This window comes from Herpailurus yagouaroundi, unplaced genomic scaffold (genome assembly GCF_014898765.1).
Source record: "Herpailurus yagouaroundi ecotype Mexico unplaced genomic scaffold, PumYag 163, whole genome shotgun sequence".
NCBI classification, from domain to species: Eukaryota; Metazoa; Chordata; class Mammalia; order Carnivora; family Felidae; genus Herpailurus; species Herpailurus yagouaroundi.
The window spans coordinates 56401336-56421248 of NW_024412404.1; the positions used below are offsets into that span (position 1 = coordinate 56401336).

General features: G+C 45.5%; 2 protein-coding genes across 6 annotated transcripts in view; one reads left to right on the forward strand and one right to left on the reverse strand.

The window, feature by feature from the left end:
* INPP5F (inositol polyphosphate-5-phosphatase F) overlaps positions 1-4238 on the forward strand; it is a 90812-nt gene extending 86574 nt beyond the window's left edge. For all 4 annotated transcript variants that reach the window (XM_040486617.1, XM_040486618.1, XM_040486619.1 and 1 more), the window contains one exon: positions 1978-4238. In XM_040486617.1, coding sequence (XP_040342551.1) covers positions 1978-3130 — 1153 coding nt within the window. In that variant the 3' untranslated portion in view covers positions 3131-4238. The remainder of the gene's footprint in view (positions 1-1977) is intronic.
* Positions 4239-5089: 851 nt separating this feature from the next.
* The window catches only part of MCMBP (minichromosome maintenance complex binding protein), a 28375-nt gene continuing 13551 nt past the window's right edge, over positions 5090-19913 (reverse strand). The window contains exons 7-14 of one of the 2 annotated variants that reach the window (XM_040486624.1): positions 17864-18036; positions 17367-17490; positions 15703-15820; positions 12810-12975; positions 11784-11917; positions 10360-10524; positions 7325-7413; positions 5090-6949 (exon numbers count right to left, since the gene is read on the reverse strand). In XM_040486624.1, the coding sequence (XP_040342558.1) occupies positions 6823-6949; positions 7325-7413; positions 10360-10524; positions 11784-11917; positions 12810-12975; positions 15703-15820; positions 17367-17490; positions 17864-18036 (1096 nt within the window). In that variant the 3' untranslated portion in view covers positions 5090-6822. Of the gene's footprint in view, positions 6950-7324; positions 7414-10359; positions 10525-11783; positions 11918-12809; positions 12976-15702; positions 15821-17366; positions 17491-17857; positions 18037-19913 lie in introns of both variants that reach the window. The other variant, XM_040486623.1, reaches the window with a different exon arrangement.

The following is a 19913-nucleotide window of genomic DNA, read 5'->3' on the forward strand; positions in this document are numbered from 1 at the left end:
CCGTTCATGCTCTGTCTCTCTTTTTTTTTACATTTATTCATTTTTGAGAGAGAGCACAAGCAGGGGAGGGGCAGAGAGAGGGAGACACAGAATCTGAAGCAGACTCCGGGCTCTGAGTTGTCAGCACAGAGCCCGACGTGGGGCTCAAACTCGCAAACTGTGAGATCGTGACCTGAGCCGAAGTCAGATGCTCAACCGACTGAGCCACCCAGGCACCCCAAGCCAGTATGTTTTAAACACCAGTGGTTTCTGAGTTTGGGGAAGGAATGAATGCCTGTGAAGAGATTATTTACATTAAAATTTGGATTTTCTATCTAATCACATTTCATGGTTCACATTCCACTAGAGAGCCACTTGGTCATCTAGAGAATAATTGTTCGGTCTTCTGTTAGTAGAGAGAATTGTTCCAGTAGCGCTTTAATAACATCCTAGTTGTTCTGAACATGCTCATGACCAGCAATCCCACATGACCAGCAAGAGTCAAACTTACATACTGAGACATGTGGCAAACAGCAATACTTTTTTCTGACATTCATAGCTGTCACGAGGGATGCCAAATGCGAAAATGCTATGTTAAATAGCCCGTATCTTTTTAAATGTAGGTAAATCATAGAAAACATAAGGAAAATTTTCCCTCCCTCCCATCCGAATTCAGCCAAATGGAATCGTGCAGGCAGCTTTAGTCAAGATGTTAGATTCCCATTTATGGGCCTGTTGTCTTTGCTGGTCCTTTAGATTGTGGATGTGGTGGACATGCCCCCAAAGTGACTATAGTAGTTTCTCCCCTCCCCCTGCCATCCACGTTTCTGTTACCTGTTGTCGGCCACGGTCTGGAAGCAGGTGGTCTTTCTCCTGACCCATTGTCAGAAGGTCAGTAGTAGCCTAAGTCACGATGCCTACGTCGTTCACTGCATCTTATCGTGTAGGCATTTATCATTTCCCATCATCAGAAGGGGGGTGAGTACTGTACAAGAAGGTATTTAGAGACTATGTTCATATAACTTTTATTACAGTATTATTGTCTTACTGCTGTTGATCTTACTGTGTCTAGTTTATAAATTAAACTTTATCACAGGTGCATATGTGTAAGGAAGAACCTAGTATATATACAGGGTTTAGTCCAGTCATGGCTTCAGATGGCCACTGCGGGGGGCTTAGAACGTATCCCCCACAGATGAGGGGATAACTGCTGTTGCCTGAATTTTAGGTGTGGTTTTTGGGGGAACTTTTTGTGCTTAATTCTCAGAATACCCCAAAATGCAGGTTGAGGCAACCATTGGGATGCTTCTCTCCCTTGCCTTCCTCTGCTGCCTCCCCCTCCTCTGAATGCCAGAGAGAACTCAGTTGAAGGAAACATGAAATAATTACAGTCAACTTTAAAGACAAAAGGTTTGATCCCAAAGAACCCAATATGATGAACCTATCGTGAAGAGCTTCACGGAGTCAGACTAAGATCTTACAGGTGTTGTGTTTCCAGGGACTGGCTGTTCAGTGCATGGCCTGTTTGAGGATGGTAAGGGCAGGACACTGCTTGTTGGACTTGGGGTTAAAGTCACACAGCCAGGCCACTGTTCCCACTCAGAACTTGGGGACGACTTGTCGACGCTGTTTCCAGAGGCTTCTGCTGCCCAGTGGTCAACTGCTACACACTGGTTGCTTGAAAGACTTCATACCGAAAAGAATATCTCATTGTCTTTTAATAGTGATTATATGTTGAAACGATACAGTATCTTAATATACACAGATTATCAAAATCTCATGTTTTTAGTAGTGGCTAGAAAATTATATTACTGTGTAGCTCACAATTACCCTGTAGCTCACATTTCTATTGGACAGTACTATTGTAGCCTCAATTCCAAGGGATTATATGAGTTTAAGAAGTTGGGCCCAATGAAAGTAACCGTTTTCATTTACATTAGTAATTGGAACTGGCATATTGGATTTCACAGGGAACTTTTTTTCTCTTCTCATTTGTAGGAAGAGCAGTAAACCTCACGAAGACATCATTGGCATCAGATCTCAAAACCAAGGCTCTTTGGCACAGGGAAAAAATTTTTTAATGAGCAAATTTTCATCTCTAAATCAAAAAGTGAAACAGACCAAATCTAACGTAAATATTGGCAATCTACGAAAGCTAGGAAACTTTACCAAACCTGAAATGAAAGTTAACTTTCTAAAACCAAACTTAAAAGTAAATCTCTGGAAATCAGATAGTAGTCTGGAAACCATGGAGAACACCAGTGTGATGGATAATAAAGTCCAGGCAGAGTCGGATGGGGAAATGTCTTCAGAGAATGACTCCTACCACTCTGATGAATTCCTCACAAATTCCAAGTCTGATGAAGACAGACAGCTAGCTAACTCCCTAGAGAACGTAGGGCCAATAGACTACGTTCTTCCGAGTTGTGGGATTATTGCTTCAGCACCTCGATTAGGCAGTCGGTCCCAGTCTCTCAGCAGCACGGATATTAGCATTCACGTCCCTCCAGAGGGTGCCGCTCACGGAAGTGGTTTTGGAAAAGGCCAGGAGTCCCCTTTGAAGAAGAGCCCTTCTGCCGACAACATACACGTACTGACTGGCTTTGCCAAGCCTGTGGATATTTACTGCCACAGATTTGTACGAGATGCACAAAACAAAATGACCCGGCCATCAGAAGCGGGGTCTGTTTCTCAGCAGGCCAGTGAGGAAGGAAACCAAGTGACCAATCAACTTTCTAATGAAGAAACACCATCTGAATCAACAGAACCGCTACCTTCTCGACCGTCTCAGTTAGACGTGGCTTCTTCCGCAAGCGGCCCCCAGTATTTGTCGGTTGAACCGGTGCATCCGGTTGGATCTCAGAAGACCCCGGGCTCTGGCTCCAGCACTCGGGAGTTGGAGACCGGGCTTCCGGTGACTCCTTCTCCTTCAGAGGGTGCTGGCAGCAGGGCAGTCTCCCCCTTTGCGAAGATCCGAAGTTCCATGGTCCAGGTGGCGAGTATTACCCAAGCCGGGTTAACCCAGGGGATAAACTTTGCGGTGGCCAAGGTCCAGAAGAGCCCTGCAGAGTCTGAAGTGATCCAGGAAGTCCGGCAAAACGAACTTAAAAATATGTTTACACAATGCCAGACACGAATAATTCAGATTTAGTTTTTAGCTGCAAAGAATCCTTTGGCGTTTGTTTGATCCAAAAAGAGGTTTCACGCATGAGGCAATTTTAACCTTCGTGGTCTTTGAAGCTAGGGATCGCAAATCCTAATTGTGTTTATCGGGAAAGGTTTTAAAAGGAGTGTGAACTTGAGCAGATGTCCAGATTTGAGAGCCACAACAATAGAAGTGCGTCATCCCCGAAGGGTGCACACGTGAGTAGCTCATACACTACGGAGCGGTGTCTCTCTGGAAGGAATTTCGGGATAATTACTTTGAGACCGAATAACCTGAACGACCCTTCTTGGGAGTGAGGTGGGCGGGTGGCGTGTGCAAGTAAACACGGAAAGTACACATGTGGGCACATGTAGGGGAACAGCCTCTTCCACCATGTGTTTTTGTTCTGTCCGTTCTTTTGTGTAAATACATTTAGTTCTTAGTGACTTTAGAGTTACTAGTACAAAGAAGCGTTTGAATATAAAAACTACTAACTTAGTTTTGATGGCTTAACCATCCCCTAGAAAGACTAAATTGAGGGTTATTGGCCCAAGAAGGGTATGCCCATCTGATGCATTCCCCGTAGCCTAAATTTAAAATATTTTGCTTCCTTCTGCACCCCGAAGTCTAGGATTAAGACTTGTCAGTCATGAAACCTGAGACACCAGATGTGAAGATCAGCACCTTAAATTTTTGCTGTTTTCAGGAGTGTAAGACTGTGTATTTGTTAGATACTGGTAATTCTTGAGTGTTCAAGTCATCATTTGTTGCAGGGAGGCATTCCTTAACATCTTGTGTTCACTGAAAAGTATTAAAGGTTCAGCTGAAGCACAGTGGTGCTGAAACCGATTACAGGACTTCTAATCCTGACCACGTGGAACCACGGCCCCAGAAGGGCCCCTACACAACAAGAACGTTCTTACAAACAAGTTCCGGTTTGTCTGGTATCTTTAGAGCCTTACTCTGTTGAAGGGATTCTCAGCTAAACATTATGTCTGTTGTAACTTTGATAAGTATTTCCACGTTTGTTATTTATTAGTGGTATCTTTTTTTTTTTTTGAAGTGTCGAATCTTGTGACTATTTAAAATAAAAGACCATTGTAATTTAATGTGACAGTGTGTATGAGGAGTCCTTGAATAACATTTTAAAGATAAGGGTTGGGGGCGCCTGGGTGGCTCAGTTAAGCAGCCGACTTCAGGTCGTCACGATCTCCGGGTTTGTGGGTTTGAGTCCTGCGTCAGGCTCTCCATTCTCAACGTGAAGCCTGCTTGGGATTCAGTCTCCCTCTCTGTCTCGAACATTAAAAAAAAAAAAAAAAAAAAAATCCCCCCCCCTTCTATTTTTCCCCCCCCCCCTTTTTTTAATTTGGGAGAGTGGGGAGAGAGAATCTTAAGCAGGTTCCACGATCAGTGAAGGGCCTGACCCGGGGCTCGATCCCACAATCTTGGGATTATGACCTGACCTGAAACCAAAAGTTGGACGCTTAGCCGATCTAGCCACCCAAGTGCCCCCTCGTGACGATGAAGCACATCGCAAATTTTAAACACCCGAACACTGAATGCTTTATCCTGTTCTCAAGCAGCTTCTCTTCTGGGTCTTGAAATGCTAAAGTGTCCCACAACGGGAGAGAGAAATACAAGCAAAGTCAGGTGATAAAACGTATCTTTTAAGCTCCACAGAATTCGTTCCAAAGAGATTTTTGAAAAATAAAGCAACATTTAATTCCAGTGAGGGTACTATGTTCAGTTTCCTGGTGATTCATGTAGAGGTAACAGTCCTGTGAGGTCCAGTGTGTAGGCAAAGGACAAGGGAGTTCCGAAGCCCAGAGTTCCGGGTTGTCTTACCCAAGTGGGACGCCAGGAGGACACAGTTTCCAGTAACGGTTTTCTACCAGGAGGAAGTGGGATCTTTTCCCCACACGTCACAGGGGAAGAGTCTTACAATTCATGAAAAACAACCCCAAGTACTGGTCATTTGGGAAGTTTTATTTATTTGAAAGAGGGTTTTCCTTTCAGGGGAACTTTTCTGCAAAATCAAGCAAATCATGTACTTCTCTTTGGTAAATTACAGTTCACATTGGCACAGTAATCACATGGTAACTAATCTACGCTCTTGAATTTTATTCTCACAGATCCAGTTGAGTGTTCATTTCATTTCTAAAACTTTAAGGAAGTCTAGTCTACCAGTTATAAAAATGAAAACCAGTTAGAATTCTAAATATAAACATTATTTACATTAGTTTATAAAAATAGATTTGAGTTTAGGAAAAGTTAAACAACTAGTAATTTTCACTTCAGTTAAGCATAACGAATTCCTTGGTTTTCAAGGCAGACCCTGTTTCCTTGTTTAGCTGTGTCAATTTGGAGTGGGGGGCAGACTTCGGGAGTTATTTACCTGATCTCTCGCATTTCCCACTATGTAAGTTGCTGCCTAAGAAAACCATCTTTATACGTTACCACTGATGGCTTCTAACAAAAGTAATGGTCTAAACTTGCCAAACCTTTCTGATACCACAGTTTCCCTACTACACTGTACTAAACTGCTTTCTGTTAGTTTAAAGACTTTCATGTTACAACTGTAATTGGTCTGGGACAAACTTACCATAGCTTTATCAGGTATTCCTGGACTAGCAGATAATGTTAGTTGAACTAACTCATCTGGAACTAATGGAGAAACTTAGATAAAAGTTCAAAATCCAATACAATCATCAAAGCAACTAAATGACCATTAGAAAAACAATTTAAAACTTTATTTTCTACAGAAGGCATCTTTTAAAAAGTTAACTGTTTGCTCTCTTCAGATCTGGGCAAGATATCCTATCCCAGGCCAGCAGCATTCCCCTAAACAAACCCCATGAAACAGTGGTTCCCAGATGCACCGGAGTGAAATGTGAAAAATAAGGACAATGTAGTGTTTTTTGTTTTTGAAAAAGCTGTGTTTATTCCATTTCAAGGACTCTCCTTCGGAGACTGTCCTTTTAGGAAGAAACAAATGGCAATACAGGGGTTTCTTTCAGATTACTTGGCAAAACATATTGGCAACCCTGTCCCCCAAATTTTTGGAAACCTTACTGGTCCATGAAATCCAAAAGTCTGGGAACCACTGCCACGTAAAAAGACTAATTTTGTAGGTTATTAACAACTGTTAAGTGGCGGAAAAAAAATCTGTGACCCAATGTTTGGGAAATGATACTGCAGAATCTCACACGGTCGTGTGAATTAATGGCAAGTACACCCCATTCCCCAAACCTGGACCACTAAACACGTTCAGACCCACCGTTAATCAGAAAGATGTAAAAATCTGAAGCGAACAACCCTTCTGACTTTGGAATTCCAACAATTTTCTTCAAATGAAGTTGACATGAGCATTTCAACAGAGTCTGGCCTATGACTTAGCTGAAACTAAGGAAATGGTATAATCAGCAACATCATCAATATTAAACTTTTAATATCAAATACATTTTTGTACATTGTTACTAATTTATATAATTATAAAACAATCAAAAGCTCCATAAAATCAGTAAGGTAAAAGCCCTTACTGAATATTATATAAACTTCAGATGTTACCAGGCTTGATTTCAGGAAAAGTCATTGGTTTTTGATACAAATTATCTACAAAACAATGTGGTATAAATGGCATTTGAATTTTACAATAACGTGGCTACAACTTGCCCACTACTCTCATAAGTGTCAGATCTTTAAAGTTCATTTCCGTTCACACATTTCTGCTGTTGAAGCCTGGTTCTTCTTAAAGACTCTAGCTGCTTTGCTCTTAGCCATCGTTCCCTAGACAGCGTTGTCTGACCGGCACTGAGAGACAGAAACCTGGAACGAAACACAGAAATAGATTGAAGTCTAGACTTAGGGCAGTCTCTAGTTCTCTTTCCTTCTCTCTCTCTTTTTTTAAAGAACCTAGGAATCCTGGGTTACAGGTCAAGACCATCTGTTGGCTACACGGAAGTCAAGAGCCCAGTTAGACTTCTACAGAGGGATCTTTGAAGCTCAGAGCCAAAGAGCAAGCCCGTCCCACTGTAGTGGTCACTTGCCAAGCAATCCCCCTCGCTAAGCACTTTCGCAAGGTGTTCTAGAGGAAGAACATCTTCCATTTGTAGCAATCTGCCTCTGTTACTCCCCCCAGTCGCGAGGTTCGTACACGGTTTACTAAACAAAGAAGCAATTCACGGACACATCGTTCCTCACCGAGCAACAATGAGCAACTGGTGGAGGTCGTCCGCGGTGATGCTCTGAGGGTCATTCTTGCGCATTTCCACAAAGTCATCTTCGACTGCCTGTATCGAGAGAGGAAGCGGACTTTAAGACGACTGCTTCTGGAAAAGCGACACGCATTCCACAGGGAAAGCGAGAGTAACGTGGGCCACGGGCCCCGATTCTGAGGCCGCGGAGACCAGAAGGTAGCGGACAGAGGAGCACACGTCACACGCGGGGCTGTCGCTGCTGACGGAACCGGGGCCCGGCAAGGCAAACGTCCCCGGTCGGCAGTGTGCGTGGCCTACGGGGAAGAGTGACGTCACCACAGTGGCAGAGTGAGGACCTCTGAAAACTCTCCCCCATTAAAGGGCACAAGAACGGGAGCAAACAATACAAAAATCTGCTTCTTCGAGAGCTGAAAATTAACCAGAATGCAGGGAGCATTTGTTCCAGAAAGACACGACACGAGGCTGTGAGTCATTTCAGCTTGCCCTATCTATCCCCTGGCCCCAGCAGCCCTGAAGAGGGAACTCTCGGCCACTGCTGGAGAGGGTCCTCTCAAAGCACCACCCGGGAGAACGGTCGTTATTTGACTGGCGGTTCCCCGGGAGAACCCACCTGCGAGGTGGTCTTCATTCAGCCTGACTCGGCCTGCCCAGTGTGAACAGCCTCTTCTCCCAGGGGACTGACCAGAAACCACCAGAAGCGATTACCGATCGTCCCGGCTGCCTCACGCGTCGGGTACTAGTCGGGGCAGATATGCGGTTAACCAAAACCCTTAAAAGAAAAAACTAGGAAATGCGAGGTTTTTCCTCCCAGAGCCCCCAGCGGACAGATCTAGCCCCCTCTCCCCAGGAACGCAGAAGGCCCCGTGCGTGTACAGGGAGCGGGCTCCAGGCCATCCCCTCTGAGTAGCCTCTTCTGTGTGAGCAGAAGGAGAAGGGTAGGTCACAGTCGTGACCTGCATGGCTGAGAGCAGGAGGCCTGTCCACACAAGACCCACAGCCCTCGGCTTAGACTGAGACGTCGCATCTGAGGAAATTAAGTTTCTGTCTGATCACTGACTGACCGCTAAGCCACATACCAAGAGCACACTTCACGGAATTCACTCAGAAGTCGCCAAACGACACGCCACCACCCCGGGGCGGGGGGAGCAGCCCCCAGAGCAGGGCCGGCCGACGATGTAAAACATCTGGTTTTCCAAACAAAACTGAGGAGACGGGGAGGGAAACAAGAATGTGCGGTGCCCTTCACTGGGAACAAAGAAGGCAACAAACTGTCTCTGAGGAAGCCGAAACATCGGCCTCACCAGACACTTTAAATCTGCTATCTTAAATACATTCCAACGACCAGCGGAAACCACATATAAAGAACTCAAAGAAAGGACGAGACCGTCTCCCCAAAGAAAGAACCTCAACAGAGACAAATTCTTTCACAAAAACAGAACCAAAATTGAAAATTCACGGGGCGCCTGGGTGGCGCAGTCGGTTAAGCGTCCGACTTCAGCCAGGTCACGATCTCGCGGTCCATGAGTTCAAGCCCCGCGTCGGGCTCTGGGCTGATGGCTCAGAGCCTGGAGCCTGTTTCCGATTCTGTGTCTCCCTCTCTCTCTGCCCCTCCCCCGTTCATGCTGTGTCTCTCTCTGTCCCAAAAATAAATAAAAACGTTGAAAAAAAAATTTAAAAAAAAAAAAAAGAAAATTCACTAGAAGCTAGGCTCCAGAGCAGCTCTGCGCCACAGGCAGAAGAAAGTCTCTGCGAACGCGCGGGAAGGTCGAATGTCCGGTCTGCGGAGGAGACGGTAAAAGGGAGGGGGGAAAACGAAGAATCCTCAGCAACCCGGGGACCCGATTCCACGCGAGAACACTCGCATACGTATGGGCGTGTCGGGGGGAGAGGAGACGGGGGCAGAAAGAAACGTAAAGAAGTAACGGTCAAAACCTCACCAAATCTTTCTTTAGTATTTGTTTTGGAGAGAGCGCAAGTGGGGAGGGGGGAGAGGGGAACAGGGGCTCCGAAGCGGCTCCGCGCTGACAGCACAGTGCCCGACGCAGGGCTGGGCTCCCGAAGCGCGAGACGGCGACCCGAGAAGTCGTACGCTTGACCGACCGAGCCACGCCGGGTGCCCCCAAAACCCACCAAGCCTCTTCAAGACTTTCCCAAGATGTGCCCCCATCCGCACACCCAAGACGCCCCACGAAGGCCGGCAGCGCAGGCTCCCAGGGCTCCTCGCCTAGACGCGCCCCAGCTGAGCTGTCAAGGGCCAGAGAGTCTTGAAGGCTCGGGGGCGAAAGGACTCACCGTGCACCGAGAAGCTTCTCCTCAGGCCCTAGTGGGCTTGTCGTCAGAGACCGCGGGCCCGGAAGGCAACCAGAGGAAATGGTAGAGCTGAAAGAAGTCTCTAAACCGAGAACTCCACATCCGGCAGAAGCAGTCTCCGGAAGCGAAGCAGAAACGAAGACAGGCCCAGGGAAGCAGACCTGCCCCACGGGAGCCCGAGCGGGCTCTTCAGGCCGGAACAGAAGGGACCCCGCACGGTGACTCGCATTCAAGCAAACGTCACCGGCGAAGGTGAGCACGCAGCTAAATACCAAAAGCAGGATGCAGGTCTCTTGCCTCGGGACTTCTCTCCTCCGACTTAAAGACGAGCGCACACAGCACAAAGTGTAAAAGCGCCGGCGGAGAGCCAGGCCCAACGGTGTGACGTGCGTGACAATAAAGCACCGGGGGGACCGGGAACGGGGTTACAGTCGCCGTTTCGTACACGCTGCGACGGACCCCACACACACTGGGAGCCGCAGAACCCAGGACAGCTACTAGGAAGACAAACCGTAAAAACAAAGACCCGGAAACCGCAACTGTATACAAGGGACAATTCCTCACGACACGAAACGACACGACGCCGGAGAACGAGGGAACCAAGGGCACGGGGGACCCGCAGGCACCACAGGGCGGTCACAGGACACGGGAGTCGATGCGACAGTCCGATTCCACACGGGGAAATCCCGTGTTTTGACCCAAACCCACCTTGGTGATTTCATCAGAAATGCTGTAATCCAGGAACCGCAAGAGGGTCAGATAAATGCGGAATTTGTTGAGCACGGATGGCAGCACCGCGGCCAGGAGGCTGTTGGTGTATTCCTCCATGTTGGGTGGGGCGAGCTGCGGCTGCAGGCGGATGTGGCAGTCGGCCTGCAAGGACAAAGGGCACAGTGCTTTCCAGGCTGCCACAGGGTCTGACGGTTCGGGGGGATGCGTCACCTTATCGGCCCCTGCACGTTATCAGAAAATACTCTTTACTACTGGGGGAAGGGCACGTTGTGTTTTTGGGGGGGGCTTGGGGGGTTTTGAGAGCCAGCGAGCACACACACGTGCGAGCAGAGGTGAGGGGCAGAGGGAAGAGCAGACGGAGGGGGGCAGGAAGGGAGGGAGAGACACCCGTAAGCAGGCTCCGCTCCCAGAGCTCGACACGAGGCTTGATCCTATAACCCTGGGATTGTGACCTGAGGCAAAATCGAGAGGCGGACGCTACACTGACAGAGCCACCAAGGCGCCCTGGGAGGGGTGGGGATGTCACTTCCTAACACTGATTTACAAGCACGATGATTACCTCAGCAATACTCACTAAAGTTAGCCTTTGTTTGGTTACTTTTATTTCCTTAACAGTATCAGTAAAAAGGGTATCAGTATAAAAAGGGAGCCCACCTCTAAAAAGCAGCCAATTAAAATGTTTTAGAGGTTTCCTCATCCTGGAATAGGTACTGTTTCTTACTGATCTGCGTTTCTAAAAACCACATAACGTAACACTTTCCCAAAGAAAACTTACTCCTGGGCTATTTCATTCTTATCCAGAGGCAATTTCTCATAAATCACAGGTGAACATTAGTTTCCAGAGAAACGACATACCTTTTAAGCAACTGGGCATACTTTTCATCATTAAAAGATTCAGAATTAAAAGCTCTCTTCAGACATCACGCTGATGATAGAATTAAAAGCTCTCTTCAGAAATCACGCTGATGATTTACAACAGCATTCCACCATAAGGCACAAAACTAATTACCATGTCATTGGGAACATTTTAAAAGCAACTCTAAAATACTTCTCACAGAAGACGGACAGAAAACAATGGGATCGAGGCAGCAAGAACAAAGGTCTAGATGTTAATCAGGCGATTTACAGACGGCTTCTCCTCTCCAGGCCTGGATGTGGGAGTTTCAGCTACCAAAAGCTTTCCCTTGCTTGTGTTGTGATCTGCCGATGGCCAGTTCTTCAGAGAGGTTTTCATCCCCAAGGCAGGAACAAAATAACCAGTTCTCTTACTGACAATCAGCAGCCACAATTGTGAAACAAATTTAATTTGCCAATAATAACAAGCAGTACCGAGAAAGAAAACAAAAATACAGATCCCATTCCAATGTAACCTCCCTCCATCTCAGAATGACTCCTCTTACCGGGAGGAGTGATCTCCCCTCCGAAGTGATAAAAACATTAATATTGCAGGGGAACTCCATGTGGTGGTAACTGAAGTCATAATCGACTTTCTGCCAAGTTATTAGGTTGCTCAGGGCAGTCACATTATGAACACCTAGAAAATAAAAAAAAATAATTTTTTGGTCATTTGATTTTAATCACCTAAACAAACTGGTTTTACGGACACTGATTTTAAGACGTGAGGTTTCTACCTCTATAAAAAAGCATTTGGGGCTTTCACTACGTTAACAGACACCACAGACAATGCTGGACAAACGTATTTTGGGGCCAAGATCCCCCACATCTACTCTAGCACCTGGCGTGCAACCAGGCCTAAGACAGGTTCCCAGTAAGTACAATCACTGTGTGCGGTGTCACAGGTCTGAAACGACAGAACTAAAACTATTTTATGCAGAGAAAGGAGGTTACTGAATTGCAGTGACTCTTAGATTCACCTTTGCCTTAAGCACCCCCATCCACACTACTTGTTCTACCTTTGCCTCCTGAACCCCCAGCAGCAAAGTGCCTCCTCCAACCTCAGCTGAGCACAATCTGCTTTCTTGTAATTTTATAACATGTTTTGTAACTGAGGCTAGTTCAAACCATTCAACATAGTACTTTTTTTTCAGGGATTCTGGGAAAAATAATTTTAAATTTCACATCGGGCGGTAAAAAAACATCTTATTAGATCTTTTCTACCCTCTCCTTTTTAGCTAACAGATTACTGAAGGCAAAATCTCCTGTCTTCTCAGCTTTTAAAGAACTCCTCGCTACGTCCTTGTTCTGTCCTTGTACTATTTCCATACTACGACACAAAACATAGCTGATGTACCCAATCTGTAAGTTTACAGTACCCACAGCATGCAGATCATAGGGCGAGCCTTGACCTTAATTAAATATTTGTGAAACGGGAGTCTGCCTTTTGTTCAGTGACTCTTTCAAAAGTCCTTACCAGATCTGGCTTTCCCGGGAGGTCAGAAATGAAGGGGAGCATCCCCTGTCCATACCTGGTGTGTCCAGCTGCCCCTGCTCCAGGAGAGTCTCATCGATCACAAGGGAAGTGTTGCTGGGGAGCTGGAGGAGCCCGCTGACGAGGCGGTTGGCTGCATAGTCCTTGTGGGGGATGAATCTCAAATGGTTCATGTTCTCTATAGTCATCTGCAGGCGAAAAGACTACAAAGAGACACGTTTCACTAAGCAAGGAACAAAGTTTCCCTGTTTTAAGAGAATACACACGCGGGGTTAAACACTTGCCACATGTGTGTAAGAAAGAGCTTATCTCTGCAACCTCAGGGTGCAGTTTCATGGTTTCTTGAGCTCTCAGAAGCAAAAATAATATCTACATCTTAAATAAGAATTTCACTGATTGTATGAGCTGCTTTATTCTCAACCGTTTTGTTTGCTATTCTTAATGACTAATTTCTATTTTACCAGTGAACAAGAAACGACAGATAATTCAGATACATTTATCAAATATTCAGGAGCTTGACTTCTTTTGCCTACCACGACCACATGCTAACAAAACAGAAAATACTTATTCAAGATGGGAAGAGAAAAGTTTAATTTTCCTCTGTGTGCCTCAAGTTAAAATCACATTCATTCATCAGGCTACCGCAGACCAGTGAACAAACAGCCCCGATAAATAAACACTGTGGCACAAAGCGCACGGAGCGGGGACTGGGCCCTGCGGGTCGTGTACCTGCTGCACGCAGCCTCCTCGTCCCGTCTCAACACGCTTCAGTATCCGTTAGACCACATGCAGCCTCTCCTCCATCTCCCCGAGCCCACCAACACCCTCTGCACCCTGCTTCCACTCCAACCCCTCCTCCTGCTCCAGCCTCAGAAGAGGTAGGCGTGGATGGGGTGGAGACTGGGGTAGGGGAAAAGGGTGCTGAGGAAGAGAGAAACTTTCAGAGTTCAGAGGATTATGGTATGCTGGCTCGGTGACTCAAAGAAAATGCGCAGGGGGCTGGAATACCAAAGATGGAAGCAAACAAGCCCTGTAGAAGCAGAGTCTGTCATTCACAAGGTGGCCCAGAGCAGGTCTAGCTCCACGCAGGCATGAGGTCGCTCATACTTAACCCGCTGTGGAAACTAAACAAGAGATGAACAAGGCAAGAGTTCAGAAAGAGTTTGGTGCTGGACATAAACACAAGAGGAACAGTAGGGAGTGGGATATGGTAGCGATAAAAGAGTAAAACCCACAAACCCACTACAAAGTGATGCAAAATAAGAAGGAACCAAAAGGAAATCCCTTACCACTCTCACACCTTGAGTACCCAGCACAGACACCTTACAAAATACAATTCGTGCTTAGTACGTGCTCAGACTTCACCTCCTCCCCTCCTCCCCAGAACTCATTCTGCACCAGCCACACCGGCCTGTACTGGGCCTCCAACGTGCCAGGCACACTGCTGCCTCTCTCTGCCCAGGATGGACACCCTCCACCTCCGACAGAGCATCTGACTTGCTCCCACACTCGACCAAGTGTCTCCCTGAATTCCCTGAAGGCGGGACCTTCCCTGACCACTCGGATTACATTAGCAACTCCACCCTGGCCCAGCGCCCCCAAGACCCTTTCTCCTGGGCCATTACTGTTCTCCAGGGCACTTCAATGACATACTACATACTTACTTAGTATCTACTGGTGTTCTACTACAATCTAAAATCTGACCGGTTCAGTAATTCCCAAAATGTGGTCTAGGGAACTGCCTGGGAGTTGCTGACACCCTTTTATGGAGTCCACGAGGTCAAAATCACACATAGATGAAAGATCCATTCAACGTGCAAGAGAGACCAATGAATTTACTGTAGTGGAGAATGCAAGTTCACGGATGAGATTACAGATCCCACACCTGCAACCATCCTTCAAGAGAATGTCCCGTAGGCAGTTTTGGTCTAGTATCAAAGAATATCCACAGGTATCCGAAAAGGCTATGAAAACAGTCCTTCCTTGGCCAACTACTTTTCTGTAAGGAGCCAGCCTTCTTTCATATACTTTAATCAAAGTGTCCTATTACAATAGACTGAATGCAGAAGCAGATTTGACAACCCAGCAATCTACTAATCCAGATATTAAAGAGACTGGCAAAAAACTGTGTCACTTTTTATCGCTAACGGTTTTTGGTGTGAGAAAATAGCTATAGTTACAAAAATATTTTATGTTCCTATGTAACTGATTTATTTTTGTGAATTAGTATTTTAAATTTTGATTTCTATTATGGTAAACTGATGACAAAAACAACCCAAATAAACTACACCTCTTTGAGTCCTCAATAATTTAAGAGTGTAAAGTGAGTCAAGGAGTGTGAGAAATGCTGGTCTATTTGGTCTACTGTTTCTTCCTGAGGGCCCAGAAGAGCGCTGACACTCGCCCTCAGCGAGCACAGTTAAACAAGCGGTCAGCACTGCCGGTCACACTACTACTCAGAAGCAACTCCCTCGGTCCCCACGGTGACGCTCGTTCTAGATGCCCTGGCAAACAAAGGCAGCTCGACTTTGCAAGCAAGAATTAAAACTGGGGCAATGGACATAAAGATCTTTATTACCTCAGCTAAATGAATTATGCTCCTGTAATTTAGGTTCACTTAAAGATTTAAGATTTTTAACGTACACAAAGGATACCAAACTGCACAAACAGGCATCGACTGAGAGTACAATTTTAAGGAAATTCCCTGCAATCGTGCTGTTAGATTTGCAGAAATATATGCTAAGGCAATAACAGAAAAGTGACATGTTGAGGGGTGAACAGGTTTTAAATTCTGGAACTTGGCAGGCTTTGTTTCCCCTGAGTAAGATCTATTATAATCTCAAAGTTAAATACTTGGGTTGAATGAAAGACAATTAGATAAATTTTTCAAGTCTGCTTAGGTTTATAATAAATATTTATATTGATCTTACTGCTGGAACAAGATGTTGAATAATTCGGTATAAGTGTTCTGTGAAGCTACTATTCCGCGGGCAACCACTCAAGTTAACTGTGAATTTTCCCAGTGGAAGAACATCTCTTCTTGTATATCTAGAAAAAAAAGACACCAACCAATAAGATATTCAGGTCACTTCCTGACTTCCACCAAAGAGCAAACAAAGATCAGCACGGTATTGTCATTAAAAATAAAGCAGATTAGGGGTGCCTGGGTGGCTCAGTTGGTTAAGTGTCCCACTCTTGATTTCGGCTCAGGTCATGATGTCAGAGTTGTGGGTTTGAGCCTTGTGTCCACTTCTGCATTGACCTGACTGCACGGAACCTGCTTGGGATCTCCCCTCTCTCCCCTTCTCTCTCAAGATAAATAAACTTAGAAAAAATAAATAAATAAAGCAGACTACTCTGATCGGTTCATTTATCAGAATGACAGCAATAAAAGTAGCAGGCAGACCCTAAGTGCTGATCAGCTGCTAGGGACTGTCCCGAGAGCTTAAGTGCCTCATTTAGTCCCCACACACTCTAAGGTAGGTCATCTTCGCTGCACAGGTAAGAAATCGGAGACAGAAATCTGAAGTAACATGCCCAGAGCTCACACAGTCAGGAAGTGGGAGAACTGGATTCAAACCTACAGTCTGGCTCCAAAATCTGTGCACTCAACCATCACGTGTGGCTGTCTGAAGTCGCATCCAAGGAAAGATTTATTGGAGTACAAAGCTGTTCACTGCAATGAAAAACTAGGAAATCTAACACGTATGGAAACAGTGCAACTGTCTATAAGGAAATACATACTGTGCAGCCATTGAAAAGTTTTATGAAGAATCACAAAGGGAAAATATTTAAGATATATTCAGTGACAAAACCAAGATGTAGATCTGTGTTAAGAATGCAATGGAGTATCTGTGTAGGGATATATCCAATCCATATACAAACAAAAAGGACGAAACAGGGACGCCTGGGTGGTCAGTGAAGTGGCTGCTTTTGGCTCAGGTCACAATCTCATGGTTGGTGGGTTCGAATCCTGGGTCTGCTCTGTGCTATCACTGCAGAGCCTGCTTCAGATCCTCTGTCTCCCTTTCTCTTGCCCCTCCCCTGCTCTCTCAAAAATAAACATTAAAAAAAAAAAAAAAAAAAGATGGACATGAGCCAAGATGTGTTAACAGAGATCATTTCTGACTGGAGAGATTACAGATGATTTCCCGTTTCTTTACGCTCCTGAAACTTTGAAGACACACGTTACTTCCGAAATCAGGGAAGACACACGTACAGTGCTGTGCAAGGTGCTCACGTCCACAGACCAGTCAGAGGTGCACACACTGAACTGTGTGGAGCCCTGGATTGTATGAACAGAGAATGCAGGACCCAAAAAGAGTAAAACAGCTCATTTTACTCATCAGCCAGGCTCTGTCTGACTGTGGCTCTTCTTTTTACGGGAGACATAAACAAAAGGTTCAATGTGAAACTGAGAAAAGGAATTTGTCTGCCATCTGGTGTAACACTTGTTACACTGAACGAATAAAAACCATCTGATGATGAAGCTAATAAACTGTGACACACAAGTTAGCGGAGAAACCTTCCCGCTCTCTTCCACTCTCCACACCACCCCCAGCTGCCCTCAGCACCCCGGGACGACCGCACTTACACTGTGGAGATGAGATGTAAGATAAGGTACTCGGCGGCCAGGCTGTCTCCCAGAAGGGCGTGCGTGAGGAAACCAAGCAGCTCTGCCCGGACGGGAGACAGTTCGGACATGAAACCTGAAATGACTGGAGAGGGGAGACCACATTTAGAACACACACGCGGCTCCTCTCGAGCATCTCAGGCTAAAAAAACTAAACAAATCCGAGTGGAACAGAGCACTATGGTCCATGGACAACTAACGTAGACTTAAAATATTGGTCATTAAGTGATGCCAATCTTCAAAATAAGACAGCCTGTAAACTTTCGTTTGCTTCGTTTTAATAAAGAGAATTAACACAGAGGAAAATGGGGCAGAGAAAGGGGGATTACTAGAGAAGCTCAACCTGAGGAGCGAGGACCTGACCAACTCAGTGCCACCGTGAGCACATGTCACAGGCAGCTCCCGACACACACAGGGGCTGACGGTCTGGGCCCCACGGCGTCAGCACTTACACTTACAGGTTTTGCTCTCCTCCTTGTTAAGGCAAGCAGGCAGTAAAGGATTGATGTGCTGCAACTTCTGGGCTAAAACCACATGGATTCTTGGCACTAACGAGGCAGGAGGACTGTGCACTCGCTGCTCTTCAGCCGTGTCTGTGCATTCCATTGGATCCAGGAGCGAAGAGGCATCCCTATGGAGACAGGATAAAGCTTCAATTCCCAGACACATCTCTGAAAATGAAATGAGAATTCAGGCCGAGAACGGTTCCACCTGTGTATCTCCTTAAAGAACAAAAAACGGCCCCTCTAAATTGTCAGGTCACACGATTTCAGGCTAGTTAAGGTCGTAGGAGGATATGGATTTATTCTTTGAGAACAAGAACATTTTTACTCAGTGTGCTGTAGCTGCAAATAATGGAACAGAGTATGTCACTGATAAGGCTGTTTCAAAACACAGATACTCTTAAGCTATCAGCTGAAACATGAAATACTTCGCAGCAGCATCTCAGCTACCCCCAAACTGGGGTCTTTTTCTCAAAAGCCATCAGGTATCTCTTACTCAGTGTGTGGAAGATCCACTCACCTCTATCCTAATTGCTCTTCCTAAATGTTATTCCTACACGACACCTCCCTTGAAGAGTAGTCAAGCAGTGAAAATAAAGTGTGAGTTTTTCAAATTTGCCAAATAAATGAGCAGACGATAGATTTGCTGTGATATGATTGAAACATTAAAATGTTTTTAGAACTTCAGACTTTACCTGTCGCTCTAGAGTCCCCACTTCATACTGCTATCTCCCTCACACACAAGGACAATGACAACCCTTAGGTGACGCGTACTATGTGCCGGGCAGTGTTCTTCGCTGTGCACCAACACCCTCAGCTACAGAGAGGAAACCAAGCCACCGCAGCAATTAAGCCCAAGGCTGCACAGCCAGTAAATGGCCAAACCAGGCTGCCAACCCAGCCCAAGCGATCCGGGTCTCTCTGTACACTGCATGGCCCCAGCAAATGAAGTAACCGACGCAGGAAAAATCATCATAACCAGAAACAGCTGAGAAAAGTAATTTGCTATACTGTTATCACGGAAATGTTATTTATTTAAAGTTCTTTAAAATTTTTATTTTGTACCTTTTTTTTTTTTTTTAACAGTGAAAAGTTCTTTCTGTGGAGAAACCAAGATCAATGTCCAATACTCAACAAAGCTATCGTGTGTGTGCGGGGCGGGGGAGGGGAAGGGCGAGATGCGATTCCACTCTTCTGGCAAACTCAAAAGATAATGAGGAAGATCTGGATTTTCAGGATATATTGTTAAATGAGCAGAAAGAGTATAAAGGAATACATATACTGTGCCACCTTTTCCATAAGAATAAAGGGGGAATAAAATACACACGTTTCTACTTATTTTGGCCAAAACTACATGGAAGATAAAAGTGGAAAGGGAGGCTGGTTCCCTGTGGAGGGTGAGGGGAACAGGGCAGGGCGATGACAGCCCTGCATTCTTTGTGTACAGCTGCAACTTTGGCAATAATGTCGATGTTTTCTAGACTTTAAAAATCAAAACAGTTAAGGATGGAAAAAAAACTCTGAAATGAAGCACAATGGAAGCAAAGGAACGCGACCACATAAAATGAATGATGAGCAAAAGAACCAAGGGGAAGGAAAGTACCCACCCCAGTAACTCTGGACATAACACTGACTACAAACCTCATTCTAAAACAAGAAGAAATGGAAACAAATATTGAACTCAAGTTATGAGGTTTGTTGTTTGCAGTGCTATGGACTACCAATTCTGCAATGACCTTCCCTGTATTGTAGGATGTATGGAGAATAATGAGAGTCAAGCTTCTTTCTGTTAGAAAAGGAGTTACAAACATGGGAAGGGGAAAGGACAATCTATGTGAACTGGAACCAGAAACAGTGTGAACTCATGGTTCTGATATACAGACTTGAAAATACACAGATCTATGTGTGTGTATATAAACGTGCATTTATTTGTATGTATACAGTGCGAGTATGTGTATATATATTTCCCAGCACTTTCCACTCAAAGGGCATAGAAGCAATACCA